Genomic DNA, 23,221 nt, shown 5'->3' with positions numbered 1-23,221 from the left:
AAACAGAAAAAGGAAAGGCTGACTTTTAGGCTTTTGACAGGAGTCTTGTATAAGTGGAAGACTTTTAATTCTCAAATTGTTTCACTTCAATAACTCTTTTAAAGTTGTTGCGCCAAGATGCCTGGCGGATTAAGCTCCATTGCCTTTTCTTGTTTTGAACTAATGTATTCTTGATCACCGTTTAATGAAACTATATACCACATGGAGATTTCACATTAGATAAGCCATGTGAAACCCTCATCAGACAAGTAGCTCTGGCTGGTGGTAATCCTTCAGATGAAAATTTCAGACTAGCAGGTTTTCCAATTTAAATGAGCCCCTTTAACTATAAAAAATTGGCACGGTATGATTGCTAAAAATTATTTTTAAATTTTTATGTTGCCAAAGTGCCCTGGTGGCTGTGAAAAACAGAAATACTGCCATAAATACAGAAAACATTAACTGGTCACTGAGGGGATCCAATTTACAACCCATAGAGACAACTCACACAGCTCACTGACACTGGCACTATTGGGTTTGTGATAGGGCATTCAGCTCTGCTCCCCCCACACAGAAGTGAAACTCATCTTAAATATGCAATTAAATAGATTTATTCTACAAGTTTCTCTAGTCAGTGGTTATTACTCACTCTTACTTCATTGCATTCTGATCTACAGAATTTTCATGATGTGTTCAGGTAGCCTTTAGGAAGTAACATAACTTGTTATGAATTTTCAATGAAAAATTACTTTTTTGGTATTAACATGTGCTATTTAATTTTTTATTAAAGTGATTCAGTTTATACTAAAAGACTTATCTTTTCTCAATTTTTATTCTAATCTAGAACTACTATGCTTATTAATATTTCTATAGCTTTAATTATAACTAGCAGAAATAAGTTATTCTCAGCTTAAGTTTGATTTGTGGGTATGGATTTCAAACAAGAAGGAAATGAAATGCTTAGATTTGTTTCCAGTGTATATTATATTTTTTTCAGCCTGTCACAATGTCAGTTCAGTTCTGTCACAAATGTCAATGACTTGTGCACAAGCATGGAATATCTTCAGAATTATTCTCTTTTGTTCATGTAGATGATATTAGTAGATATCATTTTGAAAAGAATACTAATGATATATTTACTTTGGAATACCATTGTTATCTAATTATGAAATATAGTAAAATGTTGCTTTACAAAGGAAAAGGAAAAGTGTTACTCAAAAAACAAAGGTGACTACTTACAAGGAACCAAAATATATAACTAAATGTTTCAAATATGAGGAATAACCAATGAATCAATAATTCTATGAAAACAGTGAAGAAAGAACAAGAGATTGGATAAGAAGCTAGTTGAATGAATATATATGCATTACTTCCATTAATACTGTTATGCACTAATCAGAGAGTGAAGAATGTGGTAACTTTAAAATAGAAATTTGCTGTATTCAAAGGAGTTCCGTGTGTCTCTCTTCAAGTACTAGTCTTTTTTTTTTTTTTGAGGAGGGAATGCATTTTCACAGACTCAGAATTATATAGGATTCTGTCTTATGAATCAAGGGCTTCCATTTAGATTTCCAATATAGATGAACTAGATATAATCGAAGTATATTCTGTAATAATACATTATAGTTTACTAAACAAATTATGGAAAATATGTATAGTTATTAGCATCAAGGATTACAAACTTAAAAAAAAAATCTTTTAAGGAGCAGTGTGGCCATCATTCAGGTTTACTTAACCTGCTCACAGTTACTTAATGAAATCAGGTCACTGTGGTGTTACTGCCTCTCATAACTAGTTGCATTCAAGTGAGGCAGAACAGAAAGGTTGATTTGCATCTACACCAGACTGCAAAAACCCAAGCAAAGAGCTGGACAGTCTTTTCTCCCTAAAGTAAGACAACAGCAATCTTGTAAAGATACCCACTAAATCTTCTGGGCTAAATGTGCAGGATGTATGACTCCTTAGCCCCTCCATGCCAGAAAGGCACACTGCAGCTTGAAGAAATCATTTGAGAGGGAGTTAAGAAAGAGTGATTTGATCATCCTCCATCACAATTTACTACAGGAAGGGGAGAGTGGGAAAAACAAAGGGAAACCTCCAAGGATGAATAAGCAGGGAAAACCCCAATCTCTTGCAGAGTAAGCAGTGTGATAGGAAAAGTCTTGCTTAAAAGAACAAATAAGCAAAGAAGTCTATGACACATAAGGGAATGTAGAAAAGAATATGGATGAAAGGGGTAAGAGAACATTGTACTGATCTGAATCTTTGCAAACATGAAAATAAATAAGCATCCCAAATATTATATTCCAAAATGTGTGATCTTTTCTACTATCTGACCTATATTAGCTATAGCATAAAACTATAGTCTGTGGGGAAATAAATCCCCTCCCTTAGAAGTTAAAAAAAAAAAAGCTCCTTTTGAAAATAATAATAAAGCCCTAAAGTGGAAAGTTATTACAAAGGGAGATCCCAGTAAACAAATATAGAAAAGACTCATTATAAATTATAATGTCTCATTATAAATTTTACAACAAGGAGAAATTTAGATATACTTAGTACAGGGAGAAGTTCTGAATCAGTAACCACTTAATTTAAGGAAATCTTGAATACCCTCCGGAAGAAGAGTGAGAACTTAGTGGGCTCTATATTGTGAATTCTGAGGATAATCTTGCATAGAAATTATCATCTTAAAATATCTTTGAATCAGTAGTTCCCAACTTTGTTTTCCTGCCCTGATGGTTCACCAGAATGACTATCCCTGGATGGAAAAAGTGAGTAAAGTCTGAACGAATAAAATCACTGCCAATAGCACCACTGCCATCACTAATAACAACAACAAAAATAACAACAACAACAACAACAAAAATCCAGGATTATAGAGCTCCTCTTTGACCTTCCACAATGATTCCGTCTTTCACATATTCAGTCATGCCTCTACCAAGAATTTATTGATTGCCTAATATGTGTCAAGCACTGTACTAAGTTCAGGCTAAATACATTTATCGTAGTTGAAACCTTTTTCCAAATGCTTAGTACTCTCACATTCACATGTACACAATAAAACTTGGTTTGCCATTCAAATTGTTTAGAATTACATTTCACCCTATTTTTCCATAAGAAATTATCCTGATTTTCGATCCAAAGAGTTGGCTTAGACTAAGCAAAAGAGCAGATATATATAGTTTTGGCTCTTTATTTTAATCTTAAATAGCAACTTATTTTCATTTAATTCATTTCACTAAATTTCAACTAAGTCATCATATATAGTGACAGCCATTCCTAGCCTACTTCCTCTGTCTGTAGTCCAGAGATGTAGGTACTTCACTGACCATAGCATGTGTGTTAGCAATCTGAGAAAGTATTTTCTTACCTGGGTAGTGACCAAACATGATCAAAGGTTTTTTTAAAGTACCAATGTTCTAAATCTGTTAAAAATTAAAATTGAAACTAGAACATAGTAGAGATTAAAGACTATAGATCCGTATGATGCTCCATCAAGTAGAAAACCTCTCCCTGAATTTCCGTCCTTAGCTCCACCATGGGGTATGGAGACTGTTTTTTTTTCTTTCTTTAAAGATTTTTATTTATTTATTTGAGAGAGAGAGAATGAGAGACAGAGAGCCCGAGAGGGAAGAGGGTCAGAGGGAGAAGCAGACTCCCTGCCGAGCAGGGAGCCCCATGCGGGACTCGATCCCGGGACTCCAGGATCATGACCTGAGCCGAAGGCAGTCGCTTAACCAACTGAGCCACCCAGGCGCCCCGAGACTGTTGTTTTTTCTTTCAGCAAACTCTCAAGAGGGAAAGAGAATCTACCTTGTCTATGAAGGAGGAAAATTGCTCAGAGACTAAGATTTGAACTGCCTACTGGACTATGTTATTTTCAGTTTTGTTAACCTGGAAACTGTTTCCCAGAACTCTCTTCCCTGCATAACTCCAGTTTAGGAGTGATTGAAAGAATGGGTGACAGATTTGGAAGGTGGAAGTGAAGTACTGACCATAACTTTTGTTTTTTAAGATTTATTTTTTTTATTTTAGAGAGACAGAGAGAGAGACAGAGGGAGAGAATCCCTAAGCAAACTCTCCGCTGAGTGCAGAGCCCGACACAGGGCTCAATCTCACCACCCATTAGATCATGACCTGAGCCAAAACCAAGAGCCAGATGCTTAACCGACTAAGCCACCCAGGTGCCCCTGACCATAACTTTTAGAAGGCTACTGCAGTCAGATGGAAAGAGGATGGGAAGAGTGATGGAAAAACACAGTGATAGACAGACACAGCTTGCCATTCCTCTCCACTGCTCTACATCTAGCTTATCTTCACTAGCAGCCTCCTTTGCCAAGAGAAGCAGTCCTTCCTCTCCTATCCAAAAGGGTTACTTTCTTCTTATATGAAGAACCTGTAATGACCTCTCTTAATATCAGTGCCTTTCAGAGGAATGCTGATTTCCTTAAGACCCACAATCCAACATAGCTGATTGCTTCTAGAATTATAACCAGATTCAAGTTCTGGGTTGACTCAGGAGTCAGATACAAAATATGACCCATGAGTATTTACTACACACATCAGAATGACTGTGGAATTTTGCCAATATTATAAACAAACACATGAGGAACATACATAAGAATGTATTCTAAAGGTATTAGATCAAGGTGGAAAAAACATGCTTGGATTGGGCCAAATTTATTTACACAGTTGCACTAATGAGAAGTTCTGAATTTAAAGTGTTAGCTTGAGTAGATGAAGGAAATTCTATTTATTTGGTGGGTCAACTAAAATTAGGACTCAAAGTTGGCCTATACTAAATAAAGTTGAATGCCATAACTTCCTTGGCATACTAAGAAAGGCAGCCAAAGTACTAGAGAAAGTAAATTTATTGTGTGAGACCTACTTATCAATATCTACCTATGTTCTCTGGGAGGGTCCAGAAAACACTCCCTTCCCCAGGCTTTGAGAACTACAGTGAAGAAGAAAATGTCAACATTTTTAAAAAGTTCTGGAGTGGTTAGTCCTGGTAAGCCAAGACAACCATGGAAAATAATGCAACCAAAATCAGTTATCCCTGAATTTACTGGGGATGAAGGCATGTTGAAGTGGCAGGAACCATATAACAGCACTAAACCCACAAAGAAAAAGTAATAAAGTTGTGGACTCAGGTACCAGTTGAGTGTAAACATCATTCAGGATAGGGTAATGTCTTCCAGGACATAGTATATGCTCTAAGTCAGCAATCAATATATGCTACAGGAGTCATGGCTAGAGTAGGCAAAATTTCAAAGATGTTTCTACAATATTCTCATCTCATCAATCAAACACTAATCTGGGTACCTGAGAAAGGACTTTGCAAATGGAATTAAGGATACTAATTATCTGCCCTTAATAGGGAGATTATCCTGGATTGCCCAAGCAAGCCCAAAGTAATCACACTTTAAAACTTTAAAAGTAGCAGAAGGCAGGAAAGGAAAGCAGGAGTGATGAGTCAGAAGGGGAGGTCAGAGACATTCCAAAGGTGAAAAGGATTTGGTCCACCTGCTGGTTCTGAGATAGGAGTCATGTGCAAGGACCAGAGCCCAGGGGAGGCCTCTAAGAGCTAAAAGGGGCCTCAGCTGATGGCCAGCCACTAAAGACTTCAGTCTTACCATCACAAGAAACTGAATTCACCCCCAATAAAACACGAACTGAATGAGCTTGGAGGTATATTATCCCTCAGAGTCTCCAGTCAAGAATGCTATCCTGCCAGCACCTTGATATCAGCAGAATTTGCCAGACATTTCATCTATGTAACTGTGAGAAAATAAATGGATGCTATTTTAAGCATCTTAGTCTGTGGTAGTTTGTTATGACAGTAATAAAAAAAATAATACAATGTATAAGTATTGAGAGGTGGAAATAAGAGAAACTATTTCTCAGAGAATACAATGATGGTTCTGTTAAACTGGAAGTTGAAACTTCCATGTGGTCACGTTGAAATTTTCATGCCAGTGAATCAACAAGGAAAGACTGGCCAAGATAATTATCATGACTCTGAAAAGGAAGCTGACTCATTACTATACAATGCAAACAAAGAGGAGTAGACAGAATGTGGGAGTTTCCCTGGGGTGTCACTTAGTACTTCTATGTCCTGTGATAAAAGTAAGTGGAAAATTATAACCAACACAGGCAGAACAGCTAATGATACAAATCCTATAGAAATAAACGTTTGGGTCATCCCAGGTGAGATGGGGTGGTTCCTGAGGGCAAAGAATAGAAGTAGCAGAAGAACAAAGTTATACATACCAGCTATGATCATGTTGCAGAAACAAGGAACATAGTAATTTTATTTCTTCTTTGTTTTTATATGAATATATTTGTATATTATATATGCATATATACTTATTTTACATATGTGTACACACACATCTTCTTTTTTCTTCCCTATGCATTTCCCTTACTATTTAACATAAGATGTATATTAATGGTGGTTAGCCTTTTTTTGGTATTTAAATAATAGGATAGTATATAGGGAGTGTTACTTAGCTAAATGTACAAAAACAATGTAAAAAGTGATATGGACTTTGTGCATCCTGTTTTGGCCAAATTATTGGCATGTTTTGGTTGTATGTATGGGGAATAGTTGTACCATGAGAATCAGAAGCATGACTTGTAATTAACTTTGTTTTTTTGTTTTTTAATATCTTTACTGAGATACAATTTATGTGCCATTTTAAAATGGATGATTCAGTGGCTTGCAGTGTATTTACAGAGTTTTGCATCCATCATCACAATTAGTTTTAGAATATTTTCATTACCCCCCAAAAAACCCACCCCCATTAGCCATCACACTCCCATCCTCCCACTCCAATCCTACCTCCCAGCCCCATACAACCAGTAATCTACTCTCTGTTTCTATAGATTTGCCTATAAATGAAATCATACAATATGTGATCCTTTGTGACTGGCTTTTTTTACTTAGCATGATATTTTCAAGGTTCATCCATGTTGTAGCATGTGTCAGCACTTCATTCTTTTTATTGCTGATAAAAGAACTCTGGTTGCGTCAGCAGAAGGGCCAGTAAGTCTATGGTTAGAGAACGAGTGTAGAGAGCTCATTTGGGAGCAATGATCATGAATTTATAGTGGAATTATGTTTGTTATGTGACTCTCCCCAAATATCCTTATAAATCTTTTTTTTGTTTTTAGCAAATGAACCTGTTTTATTTTATTTCTGCATCAAGGGAGTTATTTTATTGAAGTATAATTGAGATACATTATATTAATTTTAGGCATGCAACATAATGATTTGATATTTATATACATTGCAAAATGATCACCACATTGTCTATTTACCATCTGTCACCATATAAACTTACAACATTTTTTTCTTGTGATAAGAACTTTTGACTTATTTTCTTAGCAACTTTCAAATTTGCAATACAATATTATTGACTATAGTATCCATGCTGTACCTTTCTTCCCCAAGAATTACTTTTTTGTTAAGTTTGTACCTCTTGATGTCCTTTACCCATTTTGCTCATCCCCCAACATTCTTACCCTCTGGCAACCACCAATCTGTTCTCTGTATCTATGAGTTTTGTTTTGTTTAGATTCCAGATATAAGTGCAATCATATGATGACTTATTTCACTTATAATATTCAAGGTCCATCCATGCTGTTGCAACAGCAAGATAACATGTCTTTTTTATCCATTCATCCATTGATAGACATTTAGGTTGTTTCCATATCTTGGCTATTGTAAGTAATGTTGCAATAGGGGTGCATATACCATTCAAATTATGTTTTCATTTTTTTTTGGATAAATACCCAGAAGTGGAACTGCTGGATCATATATATATATATAATGATATTCTATTATTAATTTTTGAAACCTCCAAAATTGTTGCTGTTTTCCATAGTGACTACATCAATTTTCATTCCTACCAAAACTGCACAAGGATTCCCTTTCCTCCACAGCCTTACCAACATGTTATATTTTGTCTTTTTGATAATAGCCATTCTGACAGGTATGAAGTGGTATCTCATTGTGGTTTAGATTTGCATTTCCCTGATGATTAGTGATCCTGAACATCTTTTCATATGTCTGTTAGCCATCTGTATGTCTTCTTTGGAAAAATATGTATTCATGTCCCCTGCCCATTTTTAATTGGATTGATTTTTTTGCTATTGAGTTATAGGAGTTATTTATATATTTTGAATATTAACCCCTTATTGGATATATGATGTGCAAATATCTTCTCCCATTCAGTAGGTGTTATTTTATTTTGTTGATGGTTTCCTTCACTATGCAGGAGCTTTTTAGTTTGATATAATTCCATTTGTTTATTTTTGCCCTAGTTGCCATTGATTCTGGAATCATATCCAAAAAACATATTGCTAAGACCAATGTCAACATGCTTACCACCTATGCTTTCTTCTAGAAATTTTATGGCTTCTGGTCTTACATTCAAGTCTTTAATCCATTTTGAGTCAATTTTTATAAATGGTGTAAGACAGTGATCCAGTTTCAATCTTTTGTAAGTGGCTGTCCCATTTTCCCAACACCATCTATTGAACAGACTTTCTTTCCCCATTACATATTCTTGCCTCCTACGTCATAAATTGACAGTATATATGGGGGTTTATGTTTGGGCTCTCTATTCTGTTATATTAATCTATGTGCTTGTTTTTATACCAATAGGATACTGTTTTAATTACTATAGCTTTGTAATATAGTTTAAAATCAGGGATTGCCTCCAGCTTTGTTCTTTCTCAGGATTGCTTTGGCTATTCAGAATCTTTTATGTTTCCATAAAATTTTAGGATTGTTTGTTCTATTTCTATGAAAAATGTCATTGGAATTTTGATAGGGACTGCACTGAATCTGTAGATTACTTTGAGTATTATTGGTTGGAATTTTTTTCCTTCCAGCACTTTGAATACATCATGTCACTCTCTTCTGGCCTGCAAAATTTTTGCTGATAAAACTGCTGTTAGCTTTATGGGGGTTCTCTTTTTTATAACAAGTTGTTTTACTCTTGCTTTTTTTTATTTTTTAATTTTTTTATTTATTTTTTTTTAAGATTTTATTTATTTATTTGAGAGAGAGAGAATGAGAGACAGAGACCACGAGAGGGAAGAGGGCAGAGGGAGAAGCAGACCCCCTGCCGAGCAGGGAGCCCGATGTGGGACTCGATCCTGGGACTCCAGGATCATGACCTGAGCCGAAGGCAGTCGCTTAACCAACTGAGCCACCCAGACGCCCTACTCTTGCTTTTTTTTAAAGATTTTATTTTTTTAAGTAATCTCTGCACCCAACGTGGGTCTCAAACCCACAACCCCAAGTCAAGAGTTGAATGCTCTACCAAGTGAGCCAGCCAGGCATTCCTCTATTGCTGCTTTAAAGATACTTTTTTTATTCTTAACTTTTGACATTTTAATTATAATGTGTCTTGGCATGGGTCTCTTTGAATTCTTCTTGTTTAGAACTCTCAGGGTGTATTGTACGGATGGAGGTTTCTGTGCTTTGTCCCGCATAACAAACCACCCTGACATGCACTTACACAGGCAGGCTACAGAATGTTGTTTGTGAGACTTGGGCTGCATTAGTGACTTTGGGAACCTGATTAGTTGACCCTCCAGGTCAGAATTAGCCCTTTTGGTCTGGACTCCAAGAGCTCTAATCTTGCCTTAGATCCCCTCTTAGCTCCAGGCTGGGCTTGCCCCCCAGAATGGAATCTGGGACGGAAGGCAAGCACACCTAGCCCACACTCCTTGAATATGTAAAGATAACATAGGAATGCAGCTCACTCCAAACTGCATGTAGGCAAACAAATGTTTAACTTCAGACCCTGTCGTTTGCCCTATGAATGAAGCCCTGTGGAGATGGTCAGTTGGAAGTCTCACCTGAGGGGAAGATGCTCCACCCAGGTCTCTTAATCAGATCTCCAACCTGGCTAATGAGGTTGGATGTTGTAAGTACCCAATTTGATATGACCCTGTCATATTTTCCTTTACTGCTTACTATTGCCCTCATCTATGTGCAGATTTCCCTTTTCTTCTTTGTGTCTCTATTAGATTTTTATAATATCAAGAAAGTGTTTTTCTCCTTCAAAACTGAGAATACGGCTTCCGTAAATCTTTTGTTCAGAACACAGGGCTTCTTAGATCTGAATGTCTGTTTCCATTCCCAGATTAGGGAAGTTTTTAGCCACTATTTCTTCAACTTAGTTTTCTGCTTCTTTCTTTTGTTCTCCTTCTGGGACCCCTATAACGTGAATGTTATTCTGCTTAATGTTGTCTAATTAGGCCTTAAGCTATCTTGAATTTTAATTTTTTTTCTCTTTTTGCTGCACTGTTTTGGGTGAGCCCTCCTTCCCTGTCTTAGTGTTTACTGATCCTTTCTTTGGTTTCTCTCATCGGCTATTCAATCTTTCTAGTGGGTTTCTCAGTTCAGTTATTGTATTCTTCAGTTCTATGATTTCTGTTCAGTACTTTGTTATATTTGCTATCTGCTTTGTTGAAGGTCTCTCTCATCCATTCTTCTCCTGATTTTGTTTTTTTTAAAAGATTTTATTTATTTATTTGACAGAGAGAGACACAGCGAGAGAGGGAACACAAGCAGGGGGAGTGGGAAAGGGAGAAGCAGGGCAAGCAGGGAGCCCAATGCGGGGCTTGATCCCAGGACCCTGGGATCATGACCTGAGCTGAAGGCAGATGTTTAACAACTGAGCCACCCAGGCGCCCCTCTTCCCCTATTTTGGTGAGCGTCTATATGACCATTACTTTGAGTTCTTTATCAGATAAATTCATTTATTCATATTCATTTCATTAAGATTTTTTTTTTCTGGGGTTTTATCTTGTTCTTTCATTTGCAACAATTCCTCTTATTTTTCTTGAGTCTCTGTACTTGTTTCTATGTATTAGGCAAAACAGCTATCTCTCCTAGTTTTGCAGGAGTGGCCTTGTATAGGAGATAAACCCTATCATTTCACCTTGTTCTAGCTCATGGTCACCTTCAAACCTTTGTGATTGTCTAAGCAGCCTGATTTTTTCTTGGTAGTTCCACTGTTGAGCTGTGCCAAGACCTATTCCAGAGGGAGGGATCTCAGTCAACACCTAGTTTCAGGCTGACTGAAAGCTATAGCCTCAGGCAGCAGCTCTTGTCCTGTGGGACCACAACCTGCTGGCCTCCAAGACCAAGTGATCTGGAGGTGTTCCATTAGTGACAGTTGCAAAATGCTGGGCTCCAGATGGGTGTATGAGCTCCTTTCTGGGATGTACCAATGAGCTGTAGCAAGGCCAAGTAAGAGCTCAAACATGATATCCGCTGGCCTACATTCTCTGAGAGCACTTCTATAGCTTCTAGATGTATGGTAGCCCACAGGCTGAAGCTCCAAGTCAAGTGGATAGGCCTTTTTCACAGGAAGACTGGGGGGGTGTGTTTCAGTCTGCTGTCTCTGCAGTGCCCCTGAGATGGTAGCCTGGCAAGAACTCTCCAATTGTTTCAGAGCCAGAGGCATCCTTTGTGTGGGCTGTGTACTCTGTGTACAAGCTTTGGTGTGCCCACCTGCAAATTATGGTGCTGTGTTCTCTTACCTCATCACTCCTAACAATATCCCCTTCCCAACATATACAACTTGCCTGTCTCCCATCACACAAATAGTGGTTATGATATTGTAATAGGGAAAAGTTCCTGGTGAATATAAACCTCATTTACTAATGAACACTTAGAGAAAGCCTTGATATGTTTTGTTTGTATTTCGTCTACCTTTCAACTTCAGAAAAACACTTAATTATTCAAGTTACTGTAAGCACAACTGGACTTTAATTTTCTTATTTTATCTTAGGACCCAAAGAACAATGATCACTGTAAGGCTACCCAGGACTAGTGATAAGTAGTAATCATATCCTGCTGCTTTACTGTTTATGGGGGGGTTTCAGTATATTTGGCGGTAAGGGTACTTGAAACTAGGCTAACCATTTTAATCCAAGATGTGCCACTTAAAAGCTAAGTGATTATGAGAAAGTCTTGCTAATGTCTCTATATTTTAAAGTTCCCCAAATGCAACTGTAAAATTAAAAAACCAAAACCTTTGCTGCCTACCATACTGAATTGCTTTGTCAACAAGATCATCCTTGTACTTGAACCCAGAAAGAGCAACATAAGAGTTGCCAAAGTTGGAAATTAACACATTTATCTTAAAGCTCTTCTATTTCAGAATTCAGTTCTAATCTAAACTTTTGGAAAACAATGCATAAATTTGAGCCAAAAGCTAAAAATATTTTTACTAATTTTTTGTTTTGTTTTGTTCATTCATTGTCTTTTTCTATAAAGGGTGTTTCACATTATAAAAATCAACAAAGGCTATCGAAAAACATTTTCATTATTTTATATAGTACTGAAAATGAACATGACACTGTACACTAGTTTATATATTCCATTTCCTTTCTCTTTATAGCCTATTTCATTTTCTCTCAAACTGTTATTATTATCATGGCACCCAAATTTGAGATATGCAGCTCCCTCAGGAGGTCAGGTATACATGTTTTCTAAAAGCAGATAAATCAGACAGTGGGAGAGCTATTTGGGTAATGTTAACAATGCTCCCCACAGGACACTGTACAAGTCACATCTGTGATATTTGTCAGAATATCACCTAAGTTTAAGAGAGAGTTCATGGTGCTGATACTTAAAACAGAAAGCCACTAATACCTCACTAAAGACAGAGTGATAGCTAGTCTCTTTCTCTTTCTTCCCCTCTCTCCCCTCCCCACCTGGTCTATCTTCCTGTCTCTATCTCTATCTCCCCTGAAAAGCTTAGAGAAATAGGAACAGACTAGAATCTCTTAGTAACTGAAAAAAATTTCCTGGCTGTGGTGGAGTACTTAAGGCTAAGATCTATCCTTATGAATATTATAACCCTATAGATATTTATGCAACATTAAGTTCATTTTTTCTGAAAGCAAGATGAGGTGACCTTCCTGAAGGTAACAACTGAAGTAAAATTCATACAATTTAAAAGAAAATGGACAGGACAATTGGAGGTTCTTTTAATTATATGTACAACCAAAATAAAAAATAATGTACCATGCTATTCAGTACTGCTTAGCCATTATATAAGTGACACTTTCAAACAAATTCTGGATTATAGACACTAATATATAATTATTTCATATATAATAACTTATAAGATATAATGTATTCTGTTGATGCCTTATTAATGGCATAGGTGGAAACAATACCATATCAAGTCTTAGTGGTCTCATCAATTCACTTTCCCTCTTTAAAAAAAATTTGGTAAGGATAGGAAAGTTGACAATATTTACAGGTTGTATTTTAAGTCTCTCTTCCTTTGATTCTCTCTAGTTAGCAAAACCTGTTAAAATAAAGCTATGATTCTCTCTCCTCTGTGAAGCTGGTATGCTTCTCAGAGTTGAAGACTGTGCTTTATTCCAATAATCCTCAGCATCTAGAATAGTGCATTTTATGTAGGAACTCAATATATACTTAATAATTGTACTGAACCATTATCCCAGTCTAAACCTTTCCAAAGTGAACTCTGGAAGTGCTATTCATTGGTAAACAAGCGCGAGTGCACTTCATTCTCATCATATAATAGTGAATAAAACTGTTTGCATTATCTAAATCTGGGTCTGAATTAAAGAATATTAATTTCTCAAGGTCCTATATATTAGAGGGTCTGGTTGTAGTTAGCATAATCCTAGTTTTCCATTATTGCTTCCAAACCATTATTTCTCCATGCTTATGTAAAAATACTCTTTGAGTTTTATATTGATTAAAGAAAGAATATAATCTTTTGTCCTAAAGAATACAATCCTATATCCTAAAGAATATAAAACTTTTACCGTACTGCACTGTCATTTAATGATTTTCTAGTCATTTTCCCACACTAAGGAAAGACTTTAGCCCATGTGACTCAATCTTCTCTCCCTGTCTACCTTTGTTCCACCATGTTTTACTTCAGTATCTATCTGGATAACTTATCCAACATTTTAATCTTAGAGTTTATGGACTTACTCAAATCTAGTTAACTTCAATTCTACGTCCCATTAACAATTCATACCCATGGACACCCTTCTGACTTTGTTATGATCTAGAATGACACCACAGCTGAAGTTTTAAACTCTTATGTCTCACTTTCTGACTATAATCTCTGCCTTTTGCTTCTTTCTTCATATCATAATCATCCAACCAGGAGTGTGTCTTGATCTTTTTTCTCAATATTCTTAGTATTATGAAATATTTCCTGAAGCCTCTGATGCAATATATATGCTTACAGCTTCTACAACTATACCTTTGTTCAAACTCTTGTTCCTTCAGTTCCAGATTCTTACATTCAGTGGGCACTGGAATCCATGTAGCTCCTTCAAAGGTATCTCAAATTTGATTGAATCCAATTTCCAACCTACTCCTCAGTCCCTGTTTTTTGATGCTGACATCACTAACCATTCTGTTGTCAAAGTAAAAACTTGATATATATTTTGATCATTTTTCTCACCATCTAACCAAATAATTATTAAGGTCTTCCTATATTAAAAAAAAATTATCCAGAATTCTTAACCTTAGCTCTAAACCTAATCCCAACCCTAGTTCCTAACCTCTAACCACTAACCCTTAACCTTAACCCTAACCTTAACCCTAACCATAGCCCTAACCCTAAATTAATCTTCCTGGAGAGGTCTCTGAACTGCAGGATAATAGGCACATACCCTCACCCTGGCTCTAAACTGAACCTTAACCCTAGATCTGAGGGGAAAAATTTTTGGTATATATATACAGCATTGTGTGTCTCAGTCCAACTTTGGCCCATTAGCACCACACCAAGGTGGACAACAGAGCAGTGGAAATATTACTCAGCCATATAAAAAATGAATTCTTGCCATTTGCAGGAACTTGGATGGAGCTAGAGAGTATTATTCTAAGTGAAGTCAGTCAGAGAAAGACAAATACCATATGATTTCACTCATGTGGAATTTAAGAAATGGGGAAAATAAAGAGAAAGAAACAGAGGGCAAACCAAGAAAGACTCTTAACTACAGAGAATACACTGATGGTTACTAGAAGGGAGATGGGTGGGGCGATGGGTTAAATAGGTGATGGGGATTAAGGAGTGCACTTGTGATGAGCATCAGGTGTTGCATGGAAGTACTGAAAATTCCTCATGCCTCCCACTACTTTACAAATTAAGTATAAACTTTTCAAGTGGGTCTTCACGATATAACCCGAACCTATATTCTCAGCTTTATCTTTCAATGTTTATCTGCATTACTAATATATGAACACATTTAGATGGAAATTTGAAAGTGATATAATTAAAATTAGAATGTCTCCACTTTACATTATTAAAAGCAATAAAATCAAACCACAACAGTCAATATGCCAAAAAAATAATAATGGCAAAAGTAGAAAGCATTAAGCAAGATGACAGAAGCAAGAACCAATAAAACTAATCATATAAATTACTAAAGCAGAATGGATTGAAAAGCAAAATTATCCTAAATATTGCTCTATAAAGGTTACAAATACACATCTAAAAAATAAGCCAGAATACTTAATAATAAAGTGCAAAATTAGGGGTTAGTCTAACAAAAAGACCAGGTGTTGATATTAGCTCTAAAACAATACATAGGAGAAAATTGTCATTATATTAAAAAATATGATCAAAATGGTCATTTAATAATTGTGAGTCTCTATGCACTGAATAACATGACCTAGAAATATATAAAGCAAAACCCACAAATTAATTCATGTTGAACTAAACATTTATTTGCTCAGAAATTATCTATGAAGCAAAAGTTGCAGTGATCCTGTTTGATAATTCCATGCAAATTAAACAAAACCTTTTAACAAAAATTCATTTTTCTCTAGCTTTGTTGAAGTTTAGTTGATAAATAAAACTGTATATATTTAAAATGTGCAATGTGATGATTTGATATATGTTTATATAGTGAAATGATTACCACAATCAGGTTAAGTAAAACAACCATCATCTCATGTAATTATCTTTTTGTGTGTGTATATGGTAAGAATGTTTAAGATCTATACTCTCCTAGCAAATTTCAAGTATACAATAAATTATTACCTATAGTTACCATTCAATACATTAGATCTCCAGAACTTACTCATCTTATAACATAAGGTTTGTACCCTTTGACCAGCATCTCCCCCATTTTACCCATCCCCCTGGCCCCACATAACCACCATTCTACAAGCTCTGAGTTCAACTTTTTTTTTTTTTAGATTCCACAAATAAGTGAGATCACATAGTATTTGTCTTTCTTTGTCTGCCTTATTTCACTTAGCATAGTGTCCCCTAGGTTTATCTATCTTATTGCAAATGGCAAGATTTCATTCTGTCTCATGACTGAAAAATATTGCATTATATATGGAATGAATATCTATCTATCTATCTATCTATCTATCTATCTATCTATTCATAACTTTTTTATCCATTCATACATTGACAGACACTTAGATTGTTTCCATATGTTGACTACTGTGAATAATGCAGCAATGAACATGACAGTGCAGATATCTCTTTTGGATACTGATTGTCTCCTTCAGATTTATACCTAGAAATGAGATGGCTGAATTAATGGATTTGTTTTTAATTTTTTAAAAAAATCTCCACAATGTTTTCCAAATGGCTGTACCAATTTACATTCCCATTAACAATATATAGCTTTCCCTTTCCTTCACATCCTTAGCAATACTTGTTATCCCTTGTGTTTTTGATAAATGCCACCGTAACAGGTAAGAGATGATATCTCATTGTGGTTTTAATTTGCATTTTCCTGATGATTTGTGATGTTGAGCACCTTTTCATTTCTCTGTTGGCCATCTGTATACTTCTTTGGAAAAATGTCTATTTGGTCCTTTGCCCATTTTTAATTGGATTATTTCTGTTTTTTTTTTCTTTTTTTGCCATTGAGTTGTATGAGTTACTTATCTATTTTCAATATTAACCCCTTATCAGAGATATAGTTTGCAAATATTTTCTGCCATTTAGTAGGCTGTCTTTTCAATTTATTCATTATTTCTTTCTCTCTGGAGAAGCTTTTCATTTAGCTGTAGTTCTAATTGTTTATTTTTGCATTTGTTTCATGTGCTTTTGGTGTTCATATGCAAGAGAAATCATTGCCAAGACCAATATCAAAGAGTGCAACATATTAAAACTGCCAAAATTGCATTCAGAGACTACTTGGTCATTTTTCAAGTTTGCTTTTCATTGTAAGTGAGAAAGAAAAAACTAAAGTATTCAACTCAATTTGCTTAAAAAAGGAGAAAGAAACAAAATAAAATTATAAAAATCAGTCAGAAAGAATAGTTAACAAAGAAAAAGCTAAAACTAATGACCCAGAGAACAAAAATGATCATCGTGAATAAATCAGAATTTGTAGTGTGTGGAAAAACAACTATGAGGGAAAAATTTAACAGGGTCAATCAAGGAAAAGAAAAAAAAGTCTGGTGCATGAGAAAAGAATATAACGACAGAAGCAGAAGAAATGAAAAAATATATATTTCATACAACTTGATAATAAATTTGAAAACCTCGTTAAAATCATCTTTTCTAGAAAAATATAGCTTTACCATATTGACTCAAGAATTAGAAAACATTAATCATGCAAAAACCAAAGAATAAACTGAATAAATTTTAAAATGTTTTTCTTCAGAAAAGAGTCAAGGTCAAGCGCTCTCTCTCTCTCTCTCTCTCTCTATATATATATATATATTGGGGGCATTTACCACCATGTTTATACACTTATGACAACTTTTATCCAGAACCTCCTTTTCAAGATTGCATAGCAAATGTAATGACTTCTGGGGCAAAGGCTGGGCACATTTGCTAGAAGCTTCCATAAAAAACTGGGGCTTTCCTACATTCCAAGTTCATCAGCTGCAATAAAAATTCCTTGTGTATGTAGCATCCATCTGACCACTTTCCCATTATCCCAGGAGACCTGAAGACAAGGTGAACCTATGCAAACATGAAGTTCCCACTGCTGTTGTGTAGGACATAATAAAATCTCTGCTTCTCATTCAGGAGTTTCATGCCTTCTCCCAGCATCTGTGAAACTATGGCAGGCTAACTTGTTAGCTTGCAAGTGAGGCAAAATCTCTAACTCCTCACATATCTTGATAGTATCATGGGAGAATTTCTAAAAACTTTAAGGAACTGAAATGTGTTATGCTATTTAACAAAGAAAAAAAAAAAGAAAACCTTCTTATTTGATTTAAAAACTGTTGTAAATCTCTGATACCAATATCTTGAACAAAGTACAAAATAGAAGAACTATAGACCAATAGATATTCAGCATTAAATGGTTGCAAATTGAATCCAGTAATGTATTACAATTTTAATAAAGCATAACCAATTAGGTATACTTAAGAATGCAATCTGATGTTTGGAAACTCATACTATAATGACTTTAATTGACTAAAAGAGAATAATCATATATTTATGCTATTACTCTGCAGTGGGGAGGGGAGAGGAATTTCAAAAGTGGCAGTCCCACTAGGAAATTAATGTTACCTGGAAAAAGCATAACATCCAAAGTGTGTTCATAGAGTATTATCGCAATAATGTAAAAAAATACCAATGTACATAAAAACTGAAATGGATTATGGCCAAGTGATTTTAATAGATGCCTCTAGGTAGTTTGGGGGAAAAAAGCTAAAATGGTGATTGGTTGCTAGTTCAAAAAATAAAAAGCCTATTCAAACTTCATATATAGTGCTTTAATGTAGTGTTAGTAGAAATTCTGGGACATATCTGCAAGATGTAACATGATGCTGGAGAGAGATGCAAAAAGAAGAGAGGCTTCTTCCTTGTTTAACAGATCATGCTCTAAGTAAACATCCAAAATACATGAAATTTATATTTGGGAATCACTTATACCCATGCTACAACTTTCCTTCACATTCTAGTGTTACTCTCTCCTGATTTCTAAGTACCTACGATCATTGCAGCACTGGGTCTGTGCAAAAACTTGAAGGGTTCCCCAGTATAAAACTAGCACGCTTTTGCTACCAGTCTTCAGATTAAAATGTTGAGGAATGATTTGAATAAGTTGCTTTAAAAAAGCAATATGATGAACCGAATTAATATTATTACATGTGATTAATGCTTAATCCTATCAGAATTGTTAAAAATATTATGCAAACCATGTTCCTAATTTTTAAAAATTTCATGTTATTTTAAAATCTTTTCGTGGCAAGAAAATTAACATTAAGGCAAATTATTCTTGCCTAGGAGGTTCACTGCTCAGTTCTAAATGTTTCCAGGTTTTTCACACATACATTTCCCACTATTAAGATCACAGAATACGTAATGGCTTTTATTTTATTTTAATCATACCTAATGTATCAGGTCACTGGGCCAGCGACAAAATTTATTGTATGTAATTTGTGCATTGTTACTAAATTCAAGTTTGTTTTTCACATCTTCCATCTTTCTGCTGATTGCATCTTTAAAATTGAGGCTAGGGTTTTGGTCATCCAACACTGAGTGCCCTGAACTAGTTGTGTGAATGAAGTGATGAGTGGACAATAGGAGAATTATTTTTAAAATTCTAATAATCTTTAAAATTAGTTCAGAGATTAAATTTGTTTCTGATTTTTACTATTGCTGTACCTGGCTGTCTAATGAGGCAGTGAATCACTGCCTCTGTATTAAGCTAAGAATTTTCCACATGAAATGGTCAAGAAATGATTTAATAGCCAAATATGGGACTATTGTAAGTATTTCCTGAGAGTGAAATATAAATATGAAGCCAAATAAAAACTAATAAATTCTACAAAATATTGGGAGATTGTGTTTTTCAGACTCAATTTGGAAATTGTTCTGTCTGCCAAAGATCCAATGTAATCCATTATACCCTTCTCATATCATACCCTAAATTATAGGAAGAAGAACAAGGATATAGAAAGAGCAATAGAGAAAGGCACTGACATAGAAAGGCAGTGGGACTTCTGAGGATGGTTAATAATAGATTAAAATACCTGAAACTCCAGTTTTGTTTGGATCTTTCCAGTAACAAAAAAGGAAGATCAGTAACTAGAGCTATAGTACTTTGATGAATATGCTATACTGAAATTTTAATCTTAATTGCATTTGCAAATTATAGGCAGTTAATAAAAACTCCATTTAACATTTAAAAAATCTTCCATTTAAAGATATCTGATATGGAACTACCTACCAAAAAAGGTAGATTTTTTTTTTTTTTTTAAAGATTTTATTTATTTGACAGAGAGAGAGAGACAGCAAGAGAGGGAACACAAGCAGGGGGAGCGGGAGAGGGAGAAGCAGGCTTCCTGCCAAGCAGGGAGCCCGATGTGGGGCCAAAAAAGGTAGATTTTAACTCCAGAACTACATTGTATGCTATCTGAAGTCTGTATATATTTTTTTCTTAAACCATTTTATTGGCTGTTTGTATTTCTAATTCTATGGCATGTTTTCCTACATCCCCAGTTATTTGTACTGTGGCCTTTATAGTCTTTTATTAAACAATTCCTTCAGATGATCCATAATTGTGATCAATTCCTTTGCCCAGAGGGGACACTCCAGATTAGTAATACCACATCTATAATGATGCCTAATGAAACTTGTTTCTTTATGAGAATGCTTCATATTACATACATATTTACAAATTTTTATCTCATCCAATTTCTAAACAGGGATGAGAATAGTTTTATGAAAAATCACATTGTCTTTCCACTATTTAATGCCAAAAACTGATCATAATCATAAAGAGTGTCACTAATGATGAGATAAATCACATCTAAACTATGCCTGTTCAAACTCTATGCTTCTGGTCACATAGGGTAAATGCATAACAAAGAGCTATCCAAGAGCTTATAAGAGACAATTTCATATAAATTGAAGATTACTTGAGAAGTATTATTCAGATATTTAGCAGAATCCTTAATTGCTAGAAAGCAATAGACAATGTAATAATTTTCATCTAGAGAGAACAGACTAGATGGCAAATTTCTCATGCATTATCAAGGAGAGAGGGAGAATGAGAAAGAGAAAGAAAGGGACAGATTCAGCTTTTGCATACAACATAAGTATTCAACTAAAGTATCAGGCTGGCGCAGTATGGAAAGTATCTCTGAAATGCTCCTGCTTTCAGGCATTATCATGCATGTGGGCAGCAAAATTACCAAAAAAGCATATGTTCATCCATTTATTCATTCAGTCATTCAGTGACTATTCACTGAGTGCCTCCCTTGTGACAGACACAGTTCTGAGCTTTTAGGATACAAAGAATGTGACAGAAAATCTCCTGTCCTCACTGACAATACGTTAGTATTGCAAGATGCAGGCAGACAACAAACAAGTAAAAACGAATGAGCAAAACAAGATAGAGACTCGTACTACAAAACCATGTGATGTGACAAGTGGCTGGAGGTAAGTACATTTCAGAATGGGATGGCAGAGACAAGATTTTGGATGAAAAAAATACAAATCTCCATTTCTGAGAGGCTAGTTATACAGGATTTTTTCTTTGTCTCTCTCCTGCTGACCATATTTTGCCATTTCACTAATTATTATTGTTCCATTAAAGTGCTGAAATGCCAGTCAATAAATGATTATTGAGATCCCACTGTGTTCTCAGCACCAGTACGATTGGAAAATGTGGTTGAATTCAAACAGCTAATCCTACTGCTGTGATAAAATATGAGGCAGAGAATGATGCTTAAATCAGTAAATAACTTAAGCCTTCTCTTTTTGAGGGGTGCATTTGAGTCTAAGCCTCCCTAGTCCATTCATATATCACAAATCTTGAGATTTAGCCATCAATGTTTCAGGAACCTCTCCAAGAGGAGGCATCATTTATTGCCACTAGATGGCACCAATTATTTGCATATTTTTAGGCCCCCTCCTCCCAAAATACCCTTTTTCTATGTGATGGCCATATTTAAAATGGAAGAATATTAGTTAGCATTATTAATAAAATTATTGTTCCTTTATTAATACTTTTCTATAGGAAGGATCACAGAAATAGCACTATAGATGGTATGTTCATTCACTGACACACTTGTTTGTTTAATGTATATTTGCTCCATTTTTTAAAATGAATTAAACAATGTCTTTGAAAATGTAAAAAGGAAAAAAGTAATTGAGTATATGAATATATATAATAATTGGATATATAAACATCAGGATTAAAAATAGCTTATAAAAATACACTATGATATTACATATATCTTTAAAAGTTTTTAAGTTTTTAGAATTTAAACCTTTGCTACTTCAAGATGAAAAATGAGTGCCTCAGACTAGCTGCTATTTTGACTATCACTATATTTCTTTCATTCTAAGACAGTATAAAAATAATACTCACTTTAATATCTGCCAGAGTTTTTTGCCTCATGGTAATGAGTGTTCGATATCTCTGTTCTTCCTCATAGAGTCTCTCTTCATAGATTTTTTTCTCACTTACGAGATGATCAAATACAGCTTGTGCATGCTCCCTTTTATATCTCATGGTTAAAAATTCATTTCTATGAAGAAAGAATTGTATTTGCAACTAATCAATTCATATTTTATTTTTTAAAATACATTTGTGATACATTTTAAAAGAGCCAATATTTAAAAGTCTTAGAACTGAATGGCTTTGGAAAAATTCCCCAATCCTTTCCATAGGCCTACCTCCATAGAGCTACTTCTAAATGATTCAGTTGGAAGAAAATCTCTGGAGAAATTTAGTGGATTCTCTTGGTTGCCTACCCAGCGTGCTTCTATTTTGTTGTCATTCTAAAAGAACCCCTCCCTCCATGCAGCATATAACACCAAAGATATATTCCAATTAGATTAAGCCAATTAGCATATGGTTAATTATTTAGGAGTGAACATATATATTAATATAGCCTAATAAGATGAAAGACAAGGGCCTAATTCCATGTAGAAAGACTCAATATCCACTAAATGTAAATGAGTCATGTTTTCAAACTTGATGACAATGGATGTAGTGGAGAGAGAAAAAAATGAGTACCTAGTGTTGAGCTGCTGATTCACTAATATCAACCAACTCTGCAGCTTACCCTACCCAAGGGTTGCTGTTATATAGGAGGACACATTTCCCTATTGTTCAGTTTAAGCTGTTGTGTGAATACCTTTGTTTGTGTACATGTGTGTGTATTTTGTCATTTGTAACTAAGTATATACTGACACAGAGGTTAAATGATTTTTATTTAAATAAGGAACAACACTAATAGAAAAAGCATCAAAAAGTGGTTAAAACA

General features: G+C 35.1%; 1 protein-coding gene across 1 annotated transcript in view; it reads right to left on the bottom strand.

Moving 5' to 3' along the window:
* Positions 1-23,221, bottom strand: part of CCDC178 (coiled-coil domain containing 178) — a 346,874-nt gene that overhangs the window by 199,640 nt on the left and 124,013 nt on the right. The window contains exon 17 of the mRNA XM_081802535.1: positions 22,321-22,480. Coding sequence (XP_081658661.1) covers positions 22,321-22,480 — 160 coding nt within the window. The remainder of the gene's footprint in view (positions 1-22,320; positions 22,481-23,221) is intronic.

This window comes from Leptonychotes weddellii, chromosome 13 (genome assembly GCF_054177405.1).
Source record: "Leptonychotes weddellii isolate Sample4059 chromosome 13, ASM5417740v2, whole genome shotgun sequence".
Taxonomy (NCBI): Eukaryota; Metazoa; Chordata; class Mammalia; order Carnivora; family Phocidae; genus Leptonychotes; species Leptonychotes weddellii.
This window is presented reverse-complemented; position numbering and strand designations above follow the sequence as displayed.